At 43.1% G+C, this 24208-nt stretch overlaps 1 protein-coding gene across 6 annotated transcripts in view; it reads right to left on the bottom strand.

The window, feature by feature from the left end:
- Window positions 1–5815: 5815 nt before the first annotated feature.
- bsna (bassoon presynaptic cytomatrix protein a) overlaps window positions 5816–24208 on the bottom strand; it is a 132769-nt gene continuing 114376 nt past the window's right edge. For all 6 annotated transcript variants that reach the window (XM_026154698.1, XM_026154697.1, XM_026154693.1 and 3 more), the window contains exons 11-16: window positions 22823–22916; window positions 20930–21061; window positions 20656–20711; window positions 19515–19644; window positions 19197–19290; window positions 5816–7252 (exon numbers count right to left, since the gene is read on the bottom strand). In XM_026154698.1, the coding sequence (XP_026010483.1) occupies window positions 20671–20711; window positions 20930–21061; window positions 22823–22916 (267 nt within the window). In that variant the 3' untranslated portion in view covers window positions 5816–7252; window positions 19197–19290; window positions 19515–19644; window positions 20656–20670. The remainder of the gene's footprint in view (window positions 7253–19196; window positions 19291–19514; window positions 19645–20655; window positions 20712–20929; window positions 21062–22822; window positions 22917–24208) is intronic.

The raw sequence follows: 24208 nt of genomic DNA on the forward strand, positions 1-24208 counted from the left end.
TTCCATTTTTCTTTTTAATGACTTGCATTTAAATTTTTCCGAGCACGGCCTCCATTTCAAGGTTCAAGGGTTCAAGGTTCTTTATTTGTCACATGCATAGTTATACAAGTATAACACACAGTGAAATGTAGCCTGACACGCTCCTCGACATGTGCAAAAATGGGGGGGGGGCTGTATTTAATATTTAATTGTGCACATAGTGAGGAATACCTCTAAACTTTATTTAATACAAACAAATTCAGGTATAAGAATATGCATAAATCAATTATGTGTGTACACACTGTTAGTAAATGATAAAAAAAAACTAAACAAAACTGGGTTTAAAGGGTTTTTGTGTGTGCGGCGTGTTTAGGGAGGCTGACGATGCCACAGAGGGAGACAGAGTCAGCGCTTCTTACGAAGCTATTAGAAAACAATGGCCTGGGGACTGGCTTCACTTGTCTCCTGTTTAAGCTGAAAATCAACAGGCCTGCAGAAGTGAATTGCATCATTTTGCATCTTGAGAACATCAGCGGCATCTGCAAGGTCCAAGCTGCATGCCACAGCTGCCGTTAGAAGCCTGCTTCAATGATGTAGCTGTCAGCGCTTAAAAAAATCTCTGCAGGTGCCCACATGGTTGCATGGATGCACATGTTCATATTTCAAAAACAAATGGTAATACTCCAAATATTCCAAATATTGAAGATGATGCTTCAAAGCAGAGATCAACTGCCGTGCCAAGTTATGAACGATGGATCAGCTCAGTAAAGACACAGAAAAGCAACAGCTTTAAAAAACACAAAGCGTAAACATATTTTTAATGTATTTGTTTTTGTTTTTTTTATTTATATTTCCTGATTGAAATGTATTGTAAGGTCATAATTTGTCATTCATCACATTACATGGCATGATGCACCAGGTCTACTACACCCATTTACAGGAGGAATACACGGAAACATACACAAGGTTTTACAATGGGGAAACAGGAAGTTTAGCTCATTGCACTTACAACAGTGAATGGAACACTTTGTACTCATTTTTAGGCTCTCCACCTTTTTCTGTATTTTATTTTCAACCTTTTACTTCATTCAATTGCATTATTTTATAATTCTTTTAGTTTTTTTTACACACACATTTCCAATGTCCGCTTCACCCTCTCCCCATCTCCATAAAATCCCCCCCACCCACCCCAAAAGTCACATGGAAGCCAGGATATTTTTCCCTTTTTTGATTTTGATGTTTTCATTTTACAAACACGACATGTATAGAAACTCTACACAGACCAATATGTTTATTTTTTCTCATATCCGAATACAACTTTTTTTTAAAATGAGTTTTAAACAGTCCGCATGAGCCAGCCACATACGCACAACGATGCATTTTGTCGTTTTATTGATCAAATCAACATCTGATCTTGTTCGTTATGTTCTCTCGTTGTTTTTATACACGAGTAGCACGAGTCTGGGCAGGGAGTTTCCGGCTTGCATACGCTCCAGCTTGTGTTGCCGTTTTTGGTGTGCAAACGCCTCTCTCGTGCCTCTCGTGCGCGCGTGTGTGTGTATGTTTGAGATTTACATGGCATTTACATGTTGTTGGTGTCTGTTTCGAAGCGGACTCTAGCCGGCTCTCGTGTGATATTTACACTGGAAAAAAAACACGACATGGCAACCTGTGAAGTGGGAGGTCAAAGGTCGAAGGGGTTTGTGTGGTCAAAAGGGGGTGGGGGGGGAGTAGTAGGGTTGGGTTAGGGCGGGTGTCCAGGTCATGCACTTGTCCTTTTTTTTTTTTTTTTTTTTTAACTTTAATGATTCATACAGGTAAAAGGTGACAATAAATGATCCCTGATGGTTTTACAGTGAAAGATGGACTCTCTCGTGGTTTCATTTGTTTCGGCATTTAGCTTCTTTTACAGCCTCTCACCCATGAGACATTTACACACACTATACATTTTATATATATATTTGTGTTTTAAAATCGATCTAGGGTCCTACTATACGCTCACTGTCTTCATGACCAACAGCAAGACCAGTGGTGACTGTTACTACACTATGCTCTGTACAAGCACTGCATGCTACCTTTTTTTGGTGAGAGCACACACCCGCGGGAACGCACGCACGCACACACACACACAGTCTGGATTTCCCAAAAGCATTTTAAGCTGCATTTAAAGACAGCTCAAACAGAGACACTGTGTTTATAACTCTATGTGGCACTCTGTGGCACGTTCACGCCCAATTCAGATACAGATCAATGTCACAAAGGGTTAAAGGTCCAGATTGTCTGACTGTGCATAAATGCAGCTTTATTGCTGAGACGTTTCAGATTCAAAGACACGTCGCAGATGTGGTGGAAGAAACCTCTCGTTTAGCTTCACGTCTGTAAATCTGCCAGAGTTCTCTATCCAACTACTAGAGTTTTGTTCCAAACGGTCATTTGAAATAATATTCCTGCTCCTGGCATTGAGGAAAAACTCCAGATTTTTCTGTTTGGAGGAAGTCCCTACAGCAGATTTCATTCACGATTTGGAACACAACCCCTCAGAGTTCTGTGTATCTCTAATATTGTTTACATTTGTGCTTCAAACGCCATTGAAAAACCCAGCTGTGGCTTGGTTATTTTTGCCCACTGGTGATTGCTGTGGTCTGAACAGAAGTCCATTGCATTCCTGGTTATAGACGCACACCACGCAGAGTATAGACAGAGACCACGACTGGCTAGAGGGCAGTAACAGGATGGCTTTCTTCAATGACCAGTATATTAGTATAAAAGCCCTTGCTGCTATGCATATTTAAGTCACCTTCAGCGGCTGGAGCAAAAAAAGAAAAAGAAAAAAAGAAACCGCCACGAACACGTTTTCACAGTTCCTGGGATTTATGTGCTCCAAATATTACAGACTCTCTCTGACTGGCAGCAGCCACGATTTCACCGGTGTCGTAAGCGATCTGCTTTCACTGCGCCTGCACATACACACCCATTATTATCTGTTGTCTTCTGAACATCTCCGTTGCGATGCTGCCTTTAATGTGTGCTTTCCTGAGGCAAAAGTGATTGAGGATTGTTATATTCAACATTTTATTGGATTTTTTTCTTTCTTTTCTTTTTTTTTTTTTAAACAAACTTCCAAAAACATACGACATACTGTACAATAGTGGAAGTTGGTATTAACTTGGGTAACGTTAAACTCTCTCTCATATTGTTTGTTGAAGCCTTATCTTTTGTTGGTGAAGTCACCAATCCGACGGCAGCGTATCCGTGATCTCTGTTTGGGTTACACACACTTAATGTGCAACTTAGAATGAGGCTGAAGAACCGTGGTGAAAAAGCATATAGGCGACTTATGTACAAACACAGTTTCTCATCGATATATCTATAAATTTTAAACCTAAATCTCTCTTTTTCCTAATGCCAGCTCGCTTTCTATACCCGCTCCGTATGATAAAATAAACTCTTACATAGACGAATCATCTATAAATGATAAATGTTTCAGAAAATAAAAACAATATATACATATACTAGCTTCTTGTCAGGCCCTGCTCAAATAAGACTTCAAAGGTATTTATAGTTAAGGGATACTTTGATACTGCATAAACCAACTCTTTAAATCTGGATTTCAATAAATAGATTCTTTCATAACTTGCTCTAATAAGCTGCTACCAGTGCAAACCAAACATACACACACACACACGCACACACACGCACCCACACGTACGCAAACTCCCCTGTTTCACTGCTTAAATTCTGCTTTGAATAGTGTTTAACTTCATAGCCTACAACAGTTTCTTTTGTTAAATATAATCTATAGGTTTTGTAATAATTATACATCTGAACTTTAAATTGCTATGTCTATATCCTTTAATTTTTGGTGCTTCATTATCTGAAAAAAACAAAACTACAATTGCACATTAGGTAGCTAGCTAATAAGAATTATGGGTCTGGTTATTAAATTAAAAAAGGGAGACCTTTTCTTCTTTACCCCTGAGCAGACACTTACCATTTTAGGGAATATATTGAAGTATATCATAATCTGTCTCTTATAATCTGTTAATTCTCTATTTTTCCTTTATGAAACTGGATTGCTTGGATGCGTTCATGACAACCGGGATTTTTGAGTCCCTGCTAAATAGTTTTCAAATATCTGCACCTGCTGCTCCTTCCATTTCAGCAATTTTTTTTTTTTTGGTTTGTGTTCATTGGTAAGCAGGTTTTGACTCTTCTCTATGTGAGCTACTGATTGGCTGGAAAAAAGAAAAGTCACTTTGTATAAAAATATGAAATTGCACACTTCATCAGCTTTGCCTAACATTTGATAGAGAACAGCCTGATGCATCTAACTCATCAAGCAGCATATTTTGTTCAAATCATAGGTGTAATTTCCCAGCTGCCATGAATACATCTTTGGTTGCAGAAAGGTACCCCAAACATTTAGGTTAACATGAAAAAAAAGAAAGATCCATCTTCAGATTTCCCTTACAATTAACCAGTTTCATACACAAATTCACAGAATCCTCTTATATTAATCTACCACAGATATCAAAACAAATGTGATATGCAAAAAAACACGTGTGACTTTCCCCCCCAATCTGTGTGTTTCACTTGCCTTTTCCTCTTCGTGATTTTCCAAATATGATTCATTGCATAGAACGACTGGAGATGAGAGGTCGCCTCTTCTGCCCACCATATTTGTCGTGATTAAACTCGTGGTTGTCTTGTTTTTTTCCAGGGGTTTTTTTTGTGTTCCTTTCCCCTCCACATTAGATGATGGTTGTTAAATACACGCATACAGAACCCGCACACACGTACAAACATTAGGAACAGAACGATATAGAGGTGACTGAGGTTTTCTGCGCCGGGACGCATGCGAAGGTTCCCAGCGAGTGTTCACACAGACAATATACAGCAGAAGTTGGTTGGTTCCATTTAGTTTTGCTGAGGGCCTCGCGATGATTGGCCTGACAGAGTACATTTTGAGTACCTTACCACAGACCCCACAATACACTGCAGGAGCAACAGCAGGGAGAACACTGACCTGAGAAGATTCCTTGACAGCTGGCAGTCTCAGAGAGAGGGTTTTTTTGGGGGGAGGGGGGTAGAGTTGTCGATGCCACCAACGATAGAAAGTTAAAGGTGGTGGGGGGGGAGGCAAGTGACTTTGTGTGACACAACCAAGTGTGTTAATTTCTGGTTCTTCAGTCACAATTCTTTTCCCTTTTTGACACCATTTAGAGTGTGCTTTCATGTGCACATTTGACAGAGTGAAGGCGCATGCTGACAAAAACTCGAGTGCGAAGAGCTCGGATGAGCCTTTTCCAGCCTCCCTAAAAGGAGCGTTGAAGTGGCCGGAAGAATCGTCCTCGGGCACAAACAACTCCCCCTTCCCCTGACTCCCGACGGGAAATGACGTCAAGTTCAGCTCTGCCTCAGTGTGTGGACTGGTCTGCTTTTCGAGTGCCTCTGTGCTGCCCTGCAGTGCTTTTCGATCAGACTCCAGCTGGCTTATGTAGCAGTGTAACACTCCAAAACAGGTTACTGCCGGTCGGAGGGAAAGATCTGGGCGGACTTGTGGTGATCAGGCAAACTCCTGCTCTCTGGCACAGCAGTGTAAAGAGTGAATTTTGCGGTACTTTTAAGTCAGACATCGGTGGTAAGTTAGACAGATGGAGGCAACACATTTCTATTCCACCAACTCTTGAAATGACACATGATTGTGCTCTTTACTTCATCGCCTCTTGCCCTATTGCTTTTATAATTATTCACAATAAATAAAAAGTCAGGAAAAATCAAATGGAAGGGGGTAAAAAAAACAATAGAAAATGAAAAATAGAAATGAAAAATAATATCACAAAAAATTATCAAAACAATGTCAATTTAAAAAAATAGAAATTAATCTCTCTGTGGCCAGTGTTCCAGCTGATGTTACTACATAAAAAAAAACAAAGGATGTGACGGATGATGTGTTTACAGGATATCATAAAAAAGTATGCCACTGTTACCTGAAAATAAAACATGTAAAAATGATTAAGGCGATACTGGTAACCTGCAACATAAAACCAGGCAAATTAAAAAAAATAGATTAGAAAACTAAATAAATCAAAAGAAATCAACAAAAGTGACAACCACCTATGACAACACGAGCAGTATCCGAGAAACAAATTTTGCAGAGATTGCCACAAGCACTGCAGGCTAATATTGTCTTAATGGCTTTGCAATGGCTGGTTAAAAAATAAATAAATAAATAAATAATCCAACCATTTATAGCTTCATTCTACATAACGAACATAACAAACAACAACAAAAACTCAGTAAAAGTAAATGCTCCTCTTATTCCCGTGGCCGGATTCCTGTGTGTTGCTTCAGTAATCTCTCTTTTTCGTTACTGTTTATGTCGATGTGTTTCCAGTGTCTTTATGGCCTCTGTTAAGTAACGATGAACAGTGTAAGGTCTTGGATATAAAGTTCCATGCATTCCAAATTTCTACATTTTCCTTTCTTCTTTTCTTTTTTTTTTTTAAAATCCACTTCTTTAAAGACATGGCGTGGCGTGGATCGTTTGACGGGGACTGGAAAGAAAGAAGAATCGGCATTCAAGAAATGCAGAGAGGTGAGGAAGAGGGAACTGTTCCGATCTGGAATGTAGATAAAAACAGAGCAAACCGTGGAAAGAAATGCATGCCAACACGCTCCCTCTGTGTCGGCCAAGTCATTGTCATAGTCTTATTCATTCAGAGAGACGTTTCTGTTTCTTCATTTTGTCAGCAAACAAGAAGTCTTTAGTACCAGAAAAACCTGCAGTTCTCCAACGGTTTAATCCGTTTGCCCCACGCTTTCTTTACTTCGAAAAGAGACGGAAAAGAGGAGAGAGGGGAGTTTGGTTGATACTTTTCCTTGTTTTAGCAAAGGACTATGAATGCAAAGATTCCTGCATGCCACCAGCTTGGTAAAGCCAGCATTTCCTATACGCTGTTAGCGGGAATGAACATCAGCCCATGACAACAGAACTGCATCACCCATATACACCAACCATATTTCCGTCCACTGATGTTAAATCTACATGGAGGGCCTGAGTTGGTTCCACGTGTCTCCCTCAGCTGTGGAGATCTCCAAGGAAAACCAAAAGCAAAGACCAATTTTAGCTCCCAGTTGCTCTTTTGGATTTGGAAGAACTGTGGGTTGGTTGGTTCAAGGACTCTGCAATATTCACATCTGCTTCTTTGGCTGGGACTGTCGGATGGATGAAGAGACTCCTTCAGAAGATGGATCCTGGCTTGGACTTTATCTAAATATAAACAAAAAACAGAAAAGGAATTTTATCAAAATATAGAACACACCCCGTTTGGTCTGGTGTCTCTGTATGTATATGTTCATAAAAGTCTACTGTTAGATGCATTAGCAGTGGTGCATCATTTGCTACCGCACCAATATAACCCACTGTAACTTTGCTTCACCTTGTAAAGCTTATTTCTTTCACATATGTACAGAATAACCACTATTTACAACATCACAGCTGCTGTCCTTTTGACATAGAAGGCACAGAGGGGACAATGGATTGAGTCCAGATCTTTTGTGTGAACTATAGACAAGGATAAAGCAGAATAGTGTTTCCCTGTGGATATACATTTTTAAATGTTAAAGACACACAGACATTAAAGGAATTAGTCTACACATTTGTACTGATGTCCACTAGAGGGAGTGTTAGTCTAAGGAATAGACTGCCGGTCTTGCTTGTTGAACAGATGCACACAAACACACAAGCACATATTAACAGTGGATAGTAAGCACGCTCCCTTACTGTATGTCTGCACATTAGTGAAGCAGAGGATTCTCACGGAACAAAGCTAATAATACTGTAGCAATAATTTAATACTCAGTGATTTTGCTAAATAAAGTCATCATTCTCACCAATTTGTGCTTACAGTTTCTACGCATTTCACTTTTGCAATTAAATTTACGTCACACCTGTGAGATTGAGGTCTTTCATTGAGAAAAAAAAGAAGTAGTGCTGAGTCTTGCTCAAGAAATCCTGTTTTCATTCACTCAGAACTCTTTCCTGCTTCAGCCTTAAAAGTCAAAGCAAATAACAAAACACTCCAGTTTATATGTGCAGCACAATGTAATCAATTAAATGCAAAACTCCTGCATGTTCCAGGCAATCCCTTCTCATTTGCATGTTCAGAGGAGAGAGGAGTAGAGGGAAACAAGATATAAGCATCACAGATGCTCAAGCCACCTCAGCTGGTTCTTTTCACTGTGGAGGACTAGCGGCTCAACTCTGAGTCTTGACTGAATGGCCAACCTTCTCCCCCTTTGGCTAAGAAAGACCACAGCCACCCATTAGCGGAAACACATCTCTGCTTTTTGTATTCACGGTGGTGACCGACAGCTCGTGTCCGTAGATGAGGGTATTAGCATAGATCGACCGGCTTCACTTTCACATTCAGCTCTCTCTTCCCCACAACAGATCTGCATCACTGCAGACACCACACCAATCCATCTATCACTCTCACTGAGATCCTTCTACTGTGGGCAACAACTCCCCCTAACCTGGGGTGGGCACTACACTCTTTTCAGCCTGAGAACCACACCGAGGTGCTAATTCTCACTCTCGCACTCAGCTGCAAAGCGCTCCAACACAAGCTGGAGGTCACTCGGTTACATCGACAAATCTTCTGGTAGAGTCCAAAACCCAAAGGGAATGGGTTTGACTTATTACTGGCCAAAGAGGCCAGATACCACATACTCCTGAAGCACTCACCACATGAACCCCCGAGAGATGTGATTGATTGCCTTCCCTAGGTCTACAAAACACATGCAGGGTAGTTGGACGAACTCCCACACACCCTTAAATATCCTGACTAGCTGGTCCAGTGTCCTGTGACCACAAAGAAAACTGCATTGTTTTCTCCTGAATCCAAGTCTGACTAACAGACAGATTCTCCTCTTCAGTACCCTGTTGAAGGTTTTTCCAAGGAGGCAGAAGAGTGTGAGCCCTCTCTAAATAGAGGGATCCCCTTCTTGAAAAGGGGATCCCTCTATTTAGATTCCCACCACAGTCTGCCAAACGAGAGGCAACAGCCCAGACCTCAATTCAGTGTTCCAGAAGCATGTCAATCAACAACATCCAGAACCTTAAGGAACTCAGGTGGAAAGTCATCCATCTGACAGGTATGGCCAAAAGAGGCTGTTTAACTATCTCAGTGCCCTCATCCCACTCATCCCCAAATTCAGCTTCCTCTGTAGAAGATATGTCAAGCATGGCAGGTTTTTAAGTAATGTTACCAAAACATAATGACTGGAGCATCTACATCATCTGCAAATCAGATTAGCATAACAACAAAGGTTTTGTGTTATTTGCAAAATGCAAAAAATGAACTCATGCAATCCATGAGCTCCTTTTTGTAAGTGATAGTACCAATAAAAATGTATTTCCCTAAAAAGAAATGGTATCAAATGCATATTTGCACAATTACTGCCTTCCAGTTTTCTTTTCCACTGTGCCTGACCCAGATTAACTGCTCCAGCGTGCCATATATTTATATGTTTCCCAGCGCCAGACTTAATCTGTTCCAGTGAGCACAGGCACCCAAAGGGCTGGTACACAACTTGAACACACAAACAAGGACAGTGACTCACACAAAGATGTATTAGTACGAGCACACAAAGACACACTGACTGAGTAACTGGACAGAGGGAGGAGACAGAGAAATATTGTGGGATGAGGGGACACTATGTGGCCAAAGGTATCTACACACATATTTCTATTTTGGTCTGTTGACTGGTTGATGATCGCTTCAGTCCTTATTATTTCAGATCGGGAAATTTGAAGACTCAGGTTAAAAAGAAATCATATTTAAGAGAAAGTGAGTGGAAGGCCCTTTCTTGTGTCAACGTGGCAAACCAGAGGGCCACAAAGAAATGCTTCCATGCTCGTAGGAAACAAATAGTTTATATCATCAAGAACGTTTAGGCTGAAATGAAAGATTATCACGGACTCAAGCAAGTATCAGTGTGGCCAACCTATTTAGTGTTCTTGTGGCTCAATGGGAGCAAACCCCTGCAACCAGGCTCTTTCCAGAAGACTGGAAGCTGTTTAACCAAGACATGAATGCACATGGTTTTGTCATGAGATCGTAACATAGGATTTAAGTAGTTTTTGAGTCAATGGCAGCTATGGAAGTACATTTGACATATAGCAAAGAAAAAAAATGCAAGGATTAGATAGCAACAACTGGGAGAAAAGAAAAACAAGAAATCAATTATTATTATTTCTCCATGGGTGTTGGAAATTAGACAGAGCAGTAACAGAACAAGAAATAGAAGACTTCTACAGTTAATGGAGAGAAAAGAAAATATCTGGTAAAAAGAAAAGCAAAAATGGGAGCACGCACAGAGAAAAAAGGGACAAAAAAATGTCTGACAGCAGGAGTAAAATGACATATAGAACTCCCTCTGCAGCATTTAGTCATGTGGTGTGTGGCTGCAGAGCACTTAGAAACACACAGACAATGTCTTCACAGACATCTTCAACATATCACTCATCCAGGCTGTCGTCCCCACATGTTTTAAAGCCACCACAATCATTCCGGTTCCAAAAAAGTCATCTCCCTCCTGCTTTAATGACTACCGTCCTGTTGCACTTACTCCCATCCTGATGAAGTGCTTCGAACGACTAGTCATGCAGCACATCAAGACTGTCCTGCCCCCCTCCCTGGACCCCTTCCAGTTTGCGTATCGGCCCAATCGCTCAACCGATGATGCCATCTCCACTGCACTCCACTCAGCACTCACACACCTGGACAAAAAAGATTCATATGTTCGAATGCTGTTCATAGACTTCAGTTCAGCATTCAACACTATAATCCCCCAACAGCTCACTCAAAAACTGGTCCAGCTGGGGCTCAACACCTCACTGTGCAACTGGCTGTTGGATTTCCTCACCGGAAGACCTCAAGCAGTACGGGTCGGCAGTAATACATCCAGCACCATCATTTTAAACACGGGGGCCCCGCAGGGATGTGTGCTGAGCCCCCTCCTCTTCACTCTGCTGACCCATGACTGCACTCCATCACACAGCTCCAACCTCTTCATCAAGTTTGCGGACGACACAACGGTGGTGGGTCTCATTAGCAACAGGGATGAGACCGACTACAGAAGTGAGGTGAGACGCCTGGCCACGTGGTGTGCTGACAACAATCTCTCTCTGAATGTGGAGAAGACGAAGGAGATTGTTGTGGACTTCAGGAGAATGCACACTGTTACGCCCCTAGTCTAGGCGGGTAGGGACGCACATAAGGTTGGAGGAGAGAGAGACAAATCCCCGCCCTGGTTCCCAAGCCAAACATCCAAACCAGTTGTGAGTAAAAAAGTGATTTTATTTAAGGACAAGAAGCATAGCTCCAGGGTGAGCCCAGGCCAAAATAAGAAACAAAACCAACTAAGTCCCACCAGAAAAGACTAACTAAACCCTAAAAAGGAAAAAGAACAAACAAATGACAGAGCTATCCCTCGCTCCCTGACCAAGAAAACAGGAGAAAACAATTCCAAAAGAAAAGGCAGCTCACCCCTTCCGCTTCAGCCCACGAGTGCCTAAGCTCTCAGCTAAAGCACTAGGAGCGGCTTTTACAATTCACACTCCCACAAATACACAAGATAAACACAGGCTGGGAAAACCAGGGTCAGGACTGCGACGGCTGTCAGGCTACTCGCTCGTTCCACACTCTCTCTCTCTCCCTCTCTGGAGCGGCCAGAGTGCCATTTTGTGTGGTGTTTGCAGCTAGTGAGCTGTGTGTGTGTTTTGTGGTGTTTGCAGCTAGTGAGCTGTCTGTGTTTTGTGGTGATTGCAGCTAGTGAGCTGTGTTTGTGGTTTCCAGCTAGTGAGCTGCGCTTTCCTTTTGACTTTGCTTTATTGACCAACGCCTGAGTTTTGTTTGTTTTTCTTAAATGGTGATAGCGGCTTGTCCGTCTCTTTTAGTTGAATTACTTCAATAAAACTGTTTTATTTAACTGTTTTGCCTCCCTGACTCCTTTTTCTGACCCGGTCACTTTTGTTACTTCCCCCCTTGAAGGGTATTCTACCTTTTTCTGATGACTCTTTTTGTGGTTCGGATGCTCTTGTCTGGGGTGTAAAAATGGATGTACTGCGTGTGCCACTGCACAATGTGTTTCTTCAATCGCCGCTCGTTTCGGGTTCGGTACCGGTTGGCGTGCGCGACCAGTTGCCAGTGCCCGGAGTTGCGATGATTCTGGGGAATGATTGTTTTCTACCCCGAGAGTGGTTGAGATACCGGTGCCTGATATTTCATTACCTAACCCTGTCGCTGAGGAGCATTCCTCCTCTGTTTTTCCTGCTTGCGCGGTAACTCGTGCGCATAGGCGCAAGTACGGTGACGTGGATTTATCTGATTCTTTTCTCTGTGCTGGTGGTGGTCCGGAGTCTGAATCTGAAACCCGTGTTCCACTGACGGGCGACTCTGAGGCGATGCTGCCTATTAGCCCATCAGTGACACCTCAACTGTCTTTGGAAATCAACAAAAAGGAGTTGGTTTCGGCACAGCAGAGTGACCCAACTCTTGTGAGTTGTTTTTCCGCGGCCAACTCTAGCGACCAGTACCCTCGTGTTTATAGTGTCGAGGATGACGTGTTGATGCGTACTTGGTATCCGCCTACAGCTGGTGATTTGGGTTGGAATGTGTTTAAACAGGTTCTGGTGCCTCAACAGTACCGACCCAAAGTTCTTGGTCTTGCCCATGACAGTTTTTCTGGACATTTAGGTATTAGGAAAACCTATCACCGCATTCTGCGTCATTTCTTTTGGCCAGGAGTGAAGAATGACGTTGCTCAGTATTGTCGTTCTTGTCACACCTGTCAGATTAGTGGTAAGCCTAACCAAGTCCTTCCACCCGCTCCATTACACCCTATTCCAGTTTTAGGGGAACCTTTTGAACACATCCTCATCGACTGCGTTGGTCCGCTCCCTAAAACAAAATCGGGTCACCAGTACCTCTTGACTCTGATGTGTGTTGCTACCCGTTTTCCCGAGGCAATTCCGTCGCGCACCCTTAAGGTTAAACCAGTTGTTAAGGCATTGGTGAACTTTTTCTCTATTTTTGGTTTACCAAAAGCTGTTCAAACTGACCAAGGCTCTAATTTCATGTCTAGGATTTTTGCTCAGGTTTTGCAGTCACTTGGCATTAAACATCGGAAATCTAGTGCCTATCATCCGGAGTCGCAAGGTGCGCTCGAGCGGTTTCATCAGACATTGAAATCGATGATGCGGAAATTTTGCCTTGAGTCTCAAAAGGAGTGGGATGAGGGGTTGCCGCTGCTTCTTTTAGCAGTGAGAGAAAGTGTGCAGGAGTCGTTAGGGTTTAGCCCTGCTGAGCTGGTGTTCGGTCACACAGTGCGTGGCCCCTTGCGATTGCTTAAGGAGAACTTCCTGTCCGACACTGTTGCCCCTAAGGAAAATGTGTTAGACTATGTGAGCTCTTTCAGAGAGCGTTTGCATAAAGCGTGCGCAATTGCACGGGATGCTCTCAGTGCAACACAAGGTAGGATGAAGAGGAAGTTTGATGTGAAGGCTGTGCAGCGAAAATTTGAGGTTGGTGATAAAGTTTTAACACTTTTACCAGCCCCTGGATCTTCCCTCCAGGCCAAGTTCAGTGGTCCGTATACAGTGCAGGCGAAATTGAGTGACACGGATTATGTCATCGACACCCCAGAGCGAAGGAAAAAGTGCCGTGTGTGTCATATTAATATGATGAAGCCCTACTTTGCTGGTGGTGTGTCAACAGTTGCGACTGTGGGGGTGCCGGTTTCCGAAACTCGGTATGACCCAGTAGGTGACGATTTGGTTTTCGGTTGTGCTGTGGGCTGCGCACGACTTAGGAATTCTGAAATCCTACGCGATTTAAGGTCACATTTAACTGGGGTAGACGATGATGTCCGAAATGACGTGTGTCGGTTGATTGAAAATCATCCTAATCTTTTCTTGGACACTCCATCCTGTACCACCGTGTTGGAGCATGATATCGATGTGGGGGACCATCCTCCAATCAAACAGCATGCCTACCGGGTGAATCCCACTAAGCGTGCTCTTTTCCAGACAGAAGTCTCTTATCTGTTGGAGAATTGTCTTGCTGTCCCTAGCTCTAGTGCGTGGAGTTCCCCATGTCTCCTAGTGCCTAAAGCGGATAAGACCCCACGGTTTTGTACAGATTTTCGGAAGGTGAACAGTGTGACCAAGCCTGACTCCTATCCTCTGCCCAGAATGGAGGATTGTGTTGATAGGGTCGGTTCTGCGACCTTCGTTACCAAGCTGGACTTGTTAAAGGGCTATTGGCAAGTTCCCCTAACATCACGTGCGGCTGAAATCTCTGCTTTTGTTACTCCTGACCATTTTCTCCAGTACACTGTCATGCCTTTCGGGTTGCGCAACGCTCCCGCCACATTTCAACGGCTCATGAATATCGTGCTGGGCAGCGTCTGCAAGTGTGAAGTGTATTTGGATGACATTGTCGTCTATTCAGACACCTGGTCAGAGCATATGGAGACACTCACTGATGTGTTGCATCGCTTGGAAAGGGCATCCCTCACCCTCAACCTCGCCAAGTGTGATTTTGGTAAAGCCATGGTAACGTACTTAGGAAAGCAGGTGGGTCAGGGGCAAGTGCGCCCTATCTCGGCCAAAATCCAGGCCATACTGGATTTTCCTGCCCCTCAGACTAGGCGTGAGCTTCGCCGTTTCCTCGGCATGGTGGGCTACTACCGGAGTTTCTGTCAAAACTTCGCGGACGTGGTCGCCCCTCTCACTAGCCTCACTAGTGTGTTGAGACCTTTTGTGTGGACCTCTGCGTGTCAGAGTGCGTTCCGGGCTGTTAAGACTCTCCTGTGCAGTGCGCCAGTGCTGGCCGCCCCTGATTTTGCACGCCCTTTTAAGTTGGAAGTGGACGCCAGCGCAAACGGGGCAGGTGCCGTATTGCTGCAGGAAGACCATCATGGTGTGGATCACCCAATCGGCTATTTCTCAAAGAAATTCAATGTCCATCAGCGAGGGTACAGCACGATTGAGAAAGAGGCCCTCTCTCTGCTGTTTGCATTGCAGCATTTCGAGGTGTATGTCGGTGGCAGTCCCTCGCCTGTGATTGTTTATACCGACCACAATCCCTTGGTATTCCTAATGCGGATGCGGAACTCGAACCAAAGGCTGATGAGGTGGTCCCTCCTGGTGCAGGACTTCAATTTGGAAATCCGTCATAAAAAGGGCACAGAGAATGTGTTAGCGGATGCCCTATCCCGTGTTTTCCCTTAAACATGACTGTCCAAAACATCTACAAAGGAGATGTCTTTGATTTTGGGAAGGGGGGTGTTACGGCTGTGGCCATAAGAACACTGTGTGGGCTGTTTGTTCTGTGTCTCTTTACTGTGCTTAAGACTCTCTACAGGTACCTCCCCTAATAAAGAGTAGTGAGCAGCTGATTGGACCATGGAACAGGTGACCACATTCAAAAAGCCGCTCTGACTGCTCCAGAGAGGGAGAGAGAGAGAGTGTGGAACGAGCGAGTAGCCTGACAGCCGTCGCAGTCCTGACCCTGGTTTTCCCAGCCTGTGTTTATCCTAGCTCGACTTCCTTAGCCTTAGCCGCCAACTCCACCTCCTTCAAGCGAAGGGCAAGCCTGAGATCCTCCGTCACCAAACCCGCCCCAACCTGGCCAGCCGGGTCAAATACAGGAGACTGAATGGCGACAGGAGCTTCCGCCCCCGACGGCATCCGCCCCTTGGAAGGCTTCGGGACGGCCCCAGCAGCTTCCGCCCCCACTGCCGTCTCCAAACTCCCAGACCCACTCGGCGAGGTTGTCTGCCCCCCAAACACTCCCCTGTCCACCAGTCTCTCCACCAAACAGTGTTTAATTTCCGCCTTCTTAACATTCAACGGAACATCCACCCTGAATAAGTTAGCCACTACCAACAAATCTGCTTTTGTGCACCGCTCCAACTTTTCAATGGAGGGACGTTGCGCAAAATCATCCATGTCAAACGACATCACGAGCAAAGCGAAAAAGGAAAACACAACACCGCAGACACCCAACCGCATCCGCGCACTCCAGAGCCGCAAAACTCGCGCACGACGTTTCCCCCCCCACCACAAACGCAAAAAGGAAACGAACCAATCACACGAACGAAAAGGGACGAGCCCCCATTTATGTTACGCCCCTAGTCTAGGCGGGTAGGGACGCACATAAGGTTGGAGGAGAGAGAGACAAATCCCCGCCCTGGTTCCCAAGCCAAACATCCAAACCAGTTGTGAGTAAAAAAGTGATTTTATTTAAGGACAAGAAGCATAGCTCCAGGGTGAGCCCAGGCCAAAATAAGAAACAAAACCAACTAAGTCCCACCAGAAAAGACTAACTAAACCCTAAAAAGGAAAAAGAACAAACAAATGACAGAGCTATCCCTCGCTCCCTGACCAAGAAAACAGGAGAAAACAATTCCAAAAGAAAAGGCAGCTCACCCCTTCCGCTTCAGCCCACGAGTGCCTAAGCTCTCAGCTAAAGCACTAGGAGCGGCTTTTACAATTCACACTCCCACAAATACACAAGATAAACACAGGCTGGGAAAACCAGGGTCAGGACTGCGACGGCTGTCAGGCTACTCGCTCGTTCCACACTCTCTCTCTCTCCCTCTCTGGAGCAGTCAGAGCGGCTTTTTGAATGTGGTCACCTGTTCCATGGTCCAATCAGCTGCTCACTACTCTTCATTAGGGGAGGTACCTGTAGAGAGTCTTAAGCACAGTAAAGAGACACAGAACAAACAGCCCACACAGTGTTCTTATGGCCACAGCCGTAACACACACCCAACATGCTCCTCTGACCATTGACGGAGCGTCTGTGGAGAGAGTGAGCAGCACCAAGTTCTTGGGTGTGCACATCACAGAGGATCTCTCCTGGACGTACAACACCACAGCACTGGCCAAGAAATCACAGCAGCGTCTCTTCTTTCTCCGCAAACTAAGAAGAGCAGGAGCTCCAGCCCCCATCATGTACACTTTCTACAGAGGCACCATCGAGAGCATCCTGTCGAGCTGCATCACTGTGTGGTTTGGAGCCTGCAATGCGTCCTGCCATAGAACCCTCCAACGCATAGTGAGAGCTGCAGAGAGGATCATTGGTGTCTCTCTCCCCTCCCTCCAGGACATTTACAGCACCCGTCTCACTAAAAAAGCCCTTTGCATAGCGGCTGATCCCACGCACCCAATGCAAAGCTTCTTCAAGCTGCTGCCGTCAGGGAGGAGACTGCGGAGTCTCCAGGCCAGGACCAGCAGACTGAAGGACAGCTTCATCCATCAGGCTGTCAGGAAGCTTAACTCCCTCCCGATTCTGCCCCCCTCTCCCCTCCTCTCCACCACGGTCTCACTGAACTCTGTCACACACACACACACACTCACTCTCTGACGCACTCACTGGCCTGCTCCAGTCACTTTGTGGAGCATTGGACTGCTTAAGCATTGGACCTCATAAGACTTTGTTGTTACACTATCTCTTACCGTACACTACAAAATCCCCATTTGCACTATTTGCCTATTTTGCACCACTATGCCTTCTTACTTGAATATTGTATATTGTATATTGCATAGCTTTTTTTTTTGTTATACGTAAAATTGTATTGTATTTATTTAAATTTTTACTTTTTAATTATTTTATTTGCATTTTTCTAATCACTAGGGTTTGAGAGTAACGCAATTTCTATTCTGTGTATGTCCTGTACATGTGGCAGAATTGACAAATAAAGTTGACTTGACTTGACTTGACTTGACATGCATGCACAAAAAGTCTCACACGTATATGCAATCTATAGGCTCATTTTATTATCTTTTATGCCACACATGCAACACTGCACATACCCTGAGCAACAGTAGCAACATCAATGCCTGCCCATTACCCCAAGTTGCTACATCTGGTGAGAAATATTTACTTAAAAAATTGGATCGGTACTTATTTGATTATGAAAGGTACAAGGAGCTGGGATGGAGGTGGGTTGCAAAGTGGCTTGTAGACATGCAATTTTGAGCAGAGCAGATCAATTCATAAAGCATTTCTATGTGACATTCTCTCACTGGATGTGTGAAAGCGGGTCAGGCGAGCCATCAGCTACTTACACTTCAACTGTAGCATGTAACTCGACTTTGTGGTCTACCTAAATTAACCCTATGATTTTATATTTGGTAATGTAAGTTTATGCATATAAATACATGGTTAAAGTTAGAGAGAGAAGTGTGGTTACAATATAAAAAAGCCATAAAAAGCAGATGCCATTATTTAACCAAAACTACAATATCCCTCTAATATAGTTTTAATATTTTTTTAACTAAATTGTTTCCATCAGTGGACTAACAAACAGAACTGTGACAGTAACTCTGGCTGGAATAGTGCAGTCGTATAAAGTTATTCAGTAATGTGATTAATATGTGATCTAAAAACAGATGTCTGAAATTTATACACAACACATACTTACTGTTTAAAACACTTTAAGTACTTTTTCACTTACAACTATTGGTATAATTGATTTATATTTAGGTAGTGAGGTTGTTGCACCTTCTGACTTTTGTGATGTTGTCATCAAAGTATATATAAAAAACTCCCAAAATATACCTTGGCCTTTTTTAGATTCTGACGTGCAGTCATTGTGCAATGTCATCAAAACAAAGGAAAAAGATCAAGTATTTAGGCAAACATCTCATTTTATTAGTCTCACTGTCTCACACTGAGCGTTGATCAAAGACAAACACTGATAACGGTTTAGCTAAATTTCAGAGCTTTAGCTCTCTTTGGTTCATTGAGCAACAAAATGAGCTGCCAACCGTATTTGGATCCTATTTGGAGTTTGATGTTTTGTTGCCATTTCATAAATCAGTGCAACAGTTTTAGAACTGGCAGCTTTCAAGGTGCAATCCAAAATAAACCAACTGGTTTTAAGCTTTTTGAGAAACAGACAACGCGCAGATAATCTCCACATGACAAAGGCTGTATTATGGACGCGACAATTTACAGATGTACACATTTTTGCTTTTTGTGTGTGTGTGATAATTATCGTTATTATCACAACAGTGACTGACATACCACAAAACACTTGAGGAACTTGAGAATCTGAAAAGAAACATTTTACAGGGAGGCTTTCCACGGATGAAAAGATCTTGATGGATCAGTTAGGTAAAGTAAAAAGTAACTCACTGTCTGGCGTGTCAGAGAGAGCGGTGTATTCTCTCTTCCAGTGCGTGCACAAGCTGGTAACATGAAGCATCCAGAGGATTTCAGTCCTTGTTGGCTGCAAGAGGAAGCAGGAGTATTTTAGGCATCTTACAAAGTACATTATATTGTATGTACAGGGATTTTTTTTAGTCTTTGCACATTTGTCACACTTACATGTTTTAGATCATGAAATAAATTGTAATATCAGACAATGTTAACATGAGTTAGAGAGGTCAAATGCACTGCAATTTCAGAAAACACCAGCAAAAAGTTTAAGCTTTGTGAGTGTTGAGTACTCACCAGTTTGCTCAGCTCTCCTCTCTGTTCCCCGCTCTCTCTCTCTCCTTTCTCTCTCTCTTTTAGTAAAATAAAAGCAGGGGGAACGCAACAGGTTTTTCTGGTATGAGGCCTCATGGCTGTTTGAATAGTCCTGCAAACACACAAATATTCACTTTGAAAAGTCAGCATATCAAATTGCTAGTGCTACAAAAAGCAGTACATTAGCTTACAAATCATTCAGGGGGAGAAATTATGCACCGGTGTCTGCAGTACATTCATCCTTTAAAAAAATCCTTTTTGTGTAAAGGCCCAGTAAGCACAATTAAAGGTATTTACAAAACCTGCTCATCACTGTCTTATTTATTTATCATGGTTCTGCAAATTCAAAATGACTTGAATTTGCTTTTATGTCTCAAGTCAAGAAATCATTTTAAAACAAATACTATCTCTTCCAAATCAGTTGTCTCAAGTCTACAGCTCCGGTGGTCGTAGTGAGCGCAGCATATGTACATTCAGCTGATAACCTGCTGCGTACACAAACAGCCTGTGTGATGCAAACTGTGGGTCATAGTAGCAATTAGCTGTCATTGTCACTGTTAAATTCTCACCCTGCTTTCACAGAGCAGCAAGAGGACCAAATATAAATTAGCACTAACACAATGACACTGAGACACAGACACACTGCTCACACACTGATTCATGAACACACTGGCTGTTCTGTGTAAAACCATTTTAAGCCGCCCACTCCCCACAGCCTGCAAGAGTCAACACATAACATGCTCCAGCTAGCTGTCAAAATCCCACCAGACTTTGAACTAGCAGCATCTCGCAGAGTTATTTTTATACCTAATGTCTGAGATGCACTCGTCCACTGAAGACAAGGAGAAATCTTTCCAGGTCTTTGTACATGAATCACTGACCAAAAATACAACTGCTGTCTGATTGTGTTGTACTATGACAATCAAGAAAAGCGTGCTATTTTTGTTATTCTTTTTTTCTGTCTGTGCTTTTTATAAAATAAACTGTGCAGCGACAGGACAATAAATGAAAGAGAAATTCTATTATTTACATATTTTATACATTATCTGCTGTATCTTATGGATGCGTGTCTTTGTAAAGAGCATGTAGGAATGAATAGGAGCAAAAAAAAGGGAAAAAATACCTTAATCTTAGCACCTCAGAAGAAAGAGGTGAACTTCTTGCCAAAACCAGAGATCGCTGGAGGAAAGTGGACAAAAACGGAGAGTTAGATGAATGTTGCAGATTTCTCTGTGGGTTATTGAGCAATAAAGTAAAATTGAGTTGTAAAAGTTTCTTTTTTCTAACAGTTATTTATACTTTATTATCCTTTTTATCGTAATCAGTTCAGTACTAGATTACAACCAATTTTATGTTTAATGCGCTCTCTCTGTTTTCTGCTGATTCATTGGCGTTACCTTCTCCCAGTTTGCCAGCCTGCTCCGCGGCTCCTCCAGGCAGGATCTTAGAAAACATGCCTTCTCCTTCCATGCCCGGTTGACCTGCTGCAGCACTGCCAATACCACCAGGTCTAGGAGCAGCTTTGGAGCCTGGACAGAAATACAGCGAGTGGAAGAAAGGGAGAGGATGATGGGATGTGGGAGAGGAAACATGGCCAGAGACGAAAATACGGAAGAAGACTGAGTAGAGGAGGAATCTATATTTGTCCAGATTTCATATTCGGTGGCACCTGTTAGCAAATATGAATTTTATGATGGGATCTGGTGTCCGGTGTTGTGTGTCTATTTACCGAGCTTTAAAAATTAGGGCAGTAGAAGAACTGCATCGCTCATCAGTTGCCCTGTTGAGTTTTTTCTGCCCTTTAAGTTTGCTGATTTATTTGATTTATTTGCTTGCCTGCAGCCGTTCTTTGGTCATTAGGTCCCCTCGGATAGACCTACATAGGCTTCCTGTTTGCTGATTTCCTTCCTTAAGAAAAATTAGCTTCATCCCATTTTCAGCTGGATCTTCTATCTACTCATTCGTTGAGATGTTTAAATAATTGATTTTCCAACAAAATGGCAATTTCACTAAAATATTAATTAGCCTTTGATGTTCTGTCCCAAAACAGCACCAATCCAGGTGCTATTTTTAATTCTTCTTCTTTCGGTTTCCCTTTTACGGGTCACCACAGCGGATTATCAGCCTATCCTCCATCTCACCCTATCCTTATCATACTGTTCTTTCACATCAACATGTCCTTCCTTCCTGCATCCATGAATCTTCTACGTGATCGTCCCGTATATCCACTATCCCTCCTCTGCACATGTCCAAACCATCTTGCTCAACCTGAGCTGTCCCTCTGATGTACTTGTCCCTCCTGATTAGTCCCAATGAAAATCTTAGCATATTCAGATCTGCCACTCCAACTCGGCCTCCTGTCTTTGTATCCAAGCTACTGTCTCCAAACCACAGATCATAGCAGGTCATAGTGGCTCCACCCACTTTCTATTGCTTTGGCTGGTTGACCCCAGGTATTTAAACTCTTTCACCTTCACTACCTCTACTCCTGGAATCTTCACATCACAATGCTATATTGTGTCTTGCTTCTTCTGGCTTCCAGTCTCCTCTACAGTGTGCGCCTCCACCTCTACACACTCTTCTTCCTGCTCCCTACTCTCACTACAAATCACAGTGTCATCAGCAAACATGACTCCAGTGTCAGCTCATCTGTTAAGCTGTCCATCACCACTTCATTATAATGTTTTGTAAGGTTATTTCTAAAAAAGAAAAATGTGAATTTTCTGAATTTAAAGTTGAGCAATTAGATTCACATGATTGGACTAAAAATTAATGATTAAAAATGAAGAATGTTTTTAAAAAATCTTTCATGTCCCTCGATTTATCCATGTATGAAACAAGTTAGATTAGCTGCTCTCCCTTTAAGGTCATCCTCTCTTCAGTATAAAGACAGAAGGAAAACAACTGTCTGTAACCAAGTTTTAAGGGCAGCGACCTCAAACTAATGATCGATTCAGTATTGATTCATTTTAATAGAAAGTTACTAAAATGTTAGAAAGGGGTAAAAAAGCATAGATATTATTTTGCGAGATGAAGATGAACACAAATACTACTATACTATTACCTAACTAACACATTATGTCGTGACTTGGCATATTCATGAGGAATTACTGCCATGAAGTGAAAGCCCTCCTGTGTGTTTTTCCACTGTTGGATTAGCTGCAGATTAATCTCAGATTAGATGAAAGAGTGCGCAGTGGTTACATAATTCAGACATAGTGGGAAGCAGTTGGCAAGTTGTGGAATTTTGGGATTCTGTGTGTTTTGTGTGTGTGATGAGTGTACAGTACCTATGCCTGTGAGCGGGGGCTGGGCAGTCTTTGAGGCCAAGACAGGTGCTGCTTTTGCTCCAATAGCTGTTGCTGGAGGTGTGTCGATCTTGGGCTGGAGGCAGAAAGAGATGGAGAGAGGGGGAGAGAAAAGGGTCAAAGTTCATCCATTTAGAAATACTGACATCCCATGTTTACCTTCTTTTCACTGCAAAAAGGTTGGAAGTAGAAGACAGTCAGGGAAAAATGTCTGTCATGTATTCACATCGCTGGTGGCAGACAGGAATTGGAGGAATGTGGGATTTAGTTCTGTTTACTCGAATAAAACTTGAATGAAAGAGTGAGACAATACGAGATAAAAAGAGAAGAAGACAGCTGAAGTGATAGATAAGAGACGGAGAGACAGAAGCAAGACTGGAGAGAAAGCTGCTCCCTTATTGTGTTGTATTGTGACAGCTCACTGAATGATGACTGACTGAATGATGACTTTCAACACTGTCAAGTGTCAGTCTGAGGGTTTTCTCTTGAGGTGGGGTTGATTCACAAACCCAGAAGAAGAAAAAAGTGAAAAAACATATCTACAGAGTCAATGCACCCTGACATTGGTTGTTAAAGTCCCTGGAGCCCTCCTGGGGGAAAAGAACACTCTTTTGTACTAATTTGAACTGTCCCCTTTTTAAGGGGACAAATGGACTAAAACCACACACTGGAGCTTTTTCTTTAACTTCTCACCCTTACACACTGATCAGACATAACATTATGACCAATGACAGGTAAATACTAATAACTAATAACTATCGCTTCATCATGGGGCTTGTTAATATTAGGGTGCAGGTGAGCATTTTGTCTTCAAAGTTGACGCGTTAGAAGCAGGAAAAAACGGCAAGAGTAAGGATTTGAATGAATTTAACAAGAGAGAAAATGTGATGGCTAGACGACCAAGTCAAAGCATCTCCACAGCTGCAGCTCTTGTGGGGTTGTTCCGGTCTGCAGTGGTCAGTATCTATCAGAAGTGGTCACAGGAAGGGACAGTGGAGAACCAGTGACATGGTCAAGGGCAGCCAAGGCTGACAGATGAATGTGGGGAGCAAAGGCTGGCCCGTGTGGTCCGATCCAACAGATGAGCTTTCCAGCTCAAATTGCTGAAAAATCTAATGCTGGTTCTGATAGAAAGGCGTCAGAATACACAGTGCATCGCAGTTTGTTGTCTATGTTGCTGCACAATCACAGACCAGTCAACTGACCCCTGTTCACCACTGAAAGAACCATCAATGGACACGTGAGCTCACAACTGGCCCACAGAACAATGGAAGAAGTTTGTTGGCTCAGTCTGATGAATCATGTTTTCTTTGACATCACATGGATGACTGAGTGCGTGTTCGTCGCTTCACAAGGGAACACGTGGCA

The sequence above is a fragment of the Astatotilapia calliptera genome, chromosome 20 (genome assembly GCF_900246225.1).
Source record: "Astatotilapia calliptera chromosome 20, fAstCal1.2, whole genome shotgun sequence".
NCBI classification, from domain to species: domain Eukaryota; kingdom Metazoa; phylum Chordata; class Actinopteri; order Cichliformes; family Cichlidae; genus Astatotilapia; species Astatotilapia calliptera.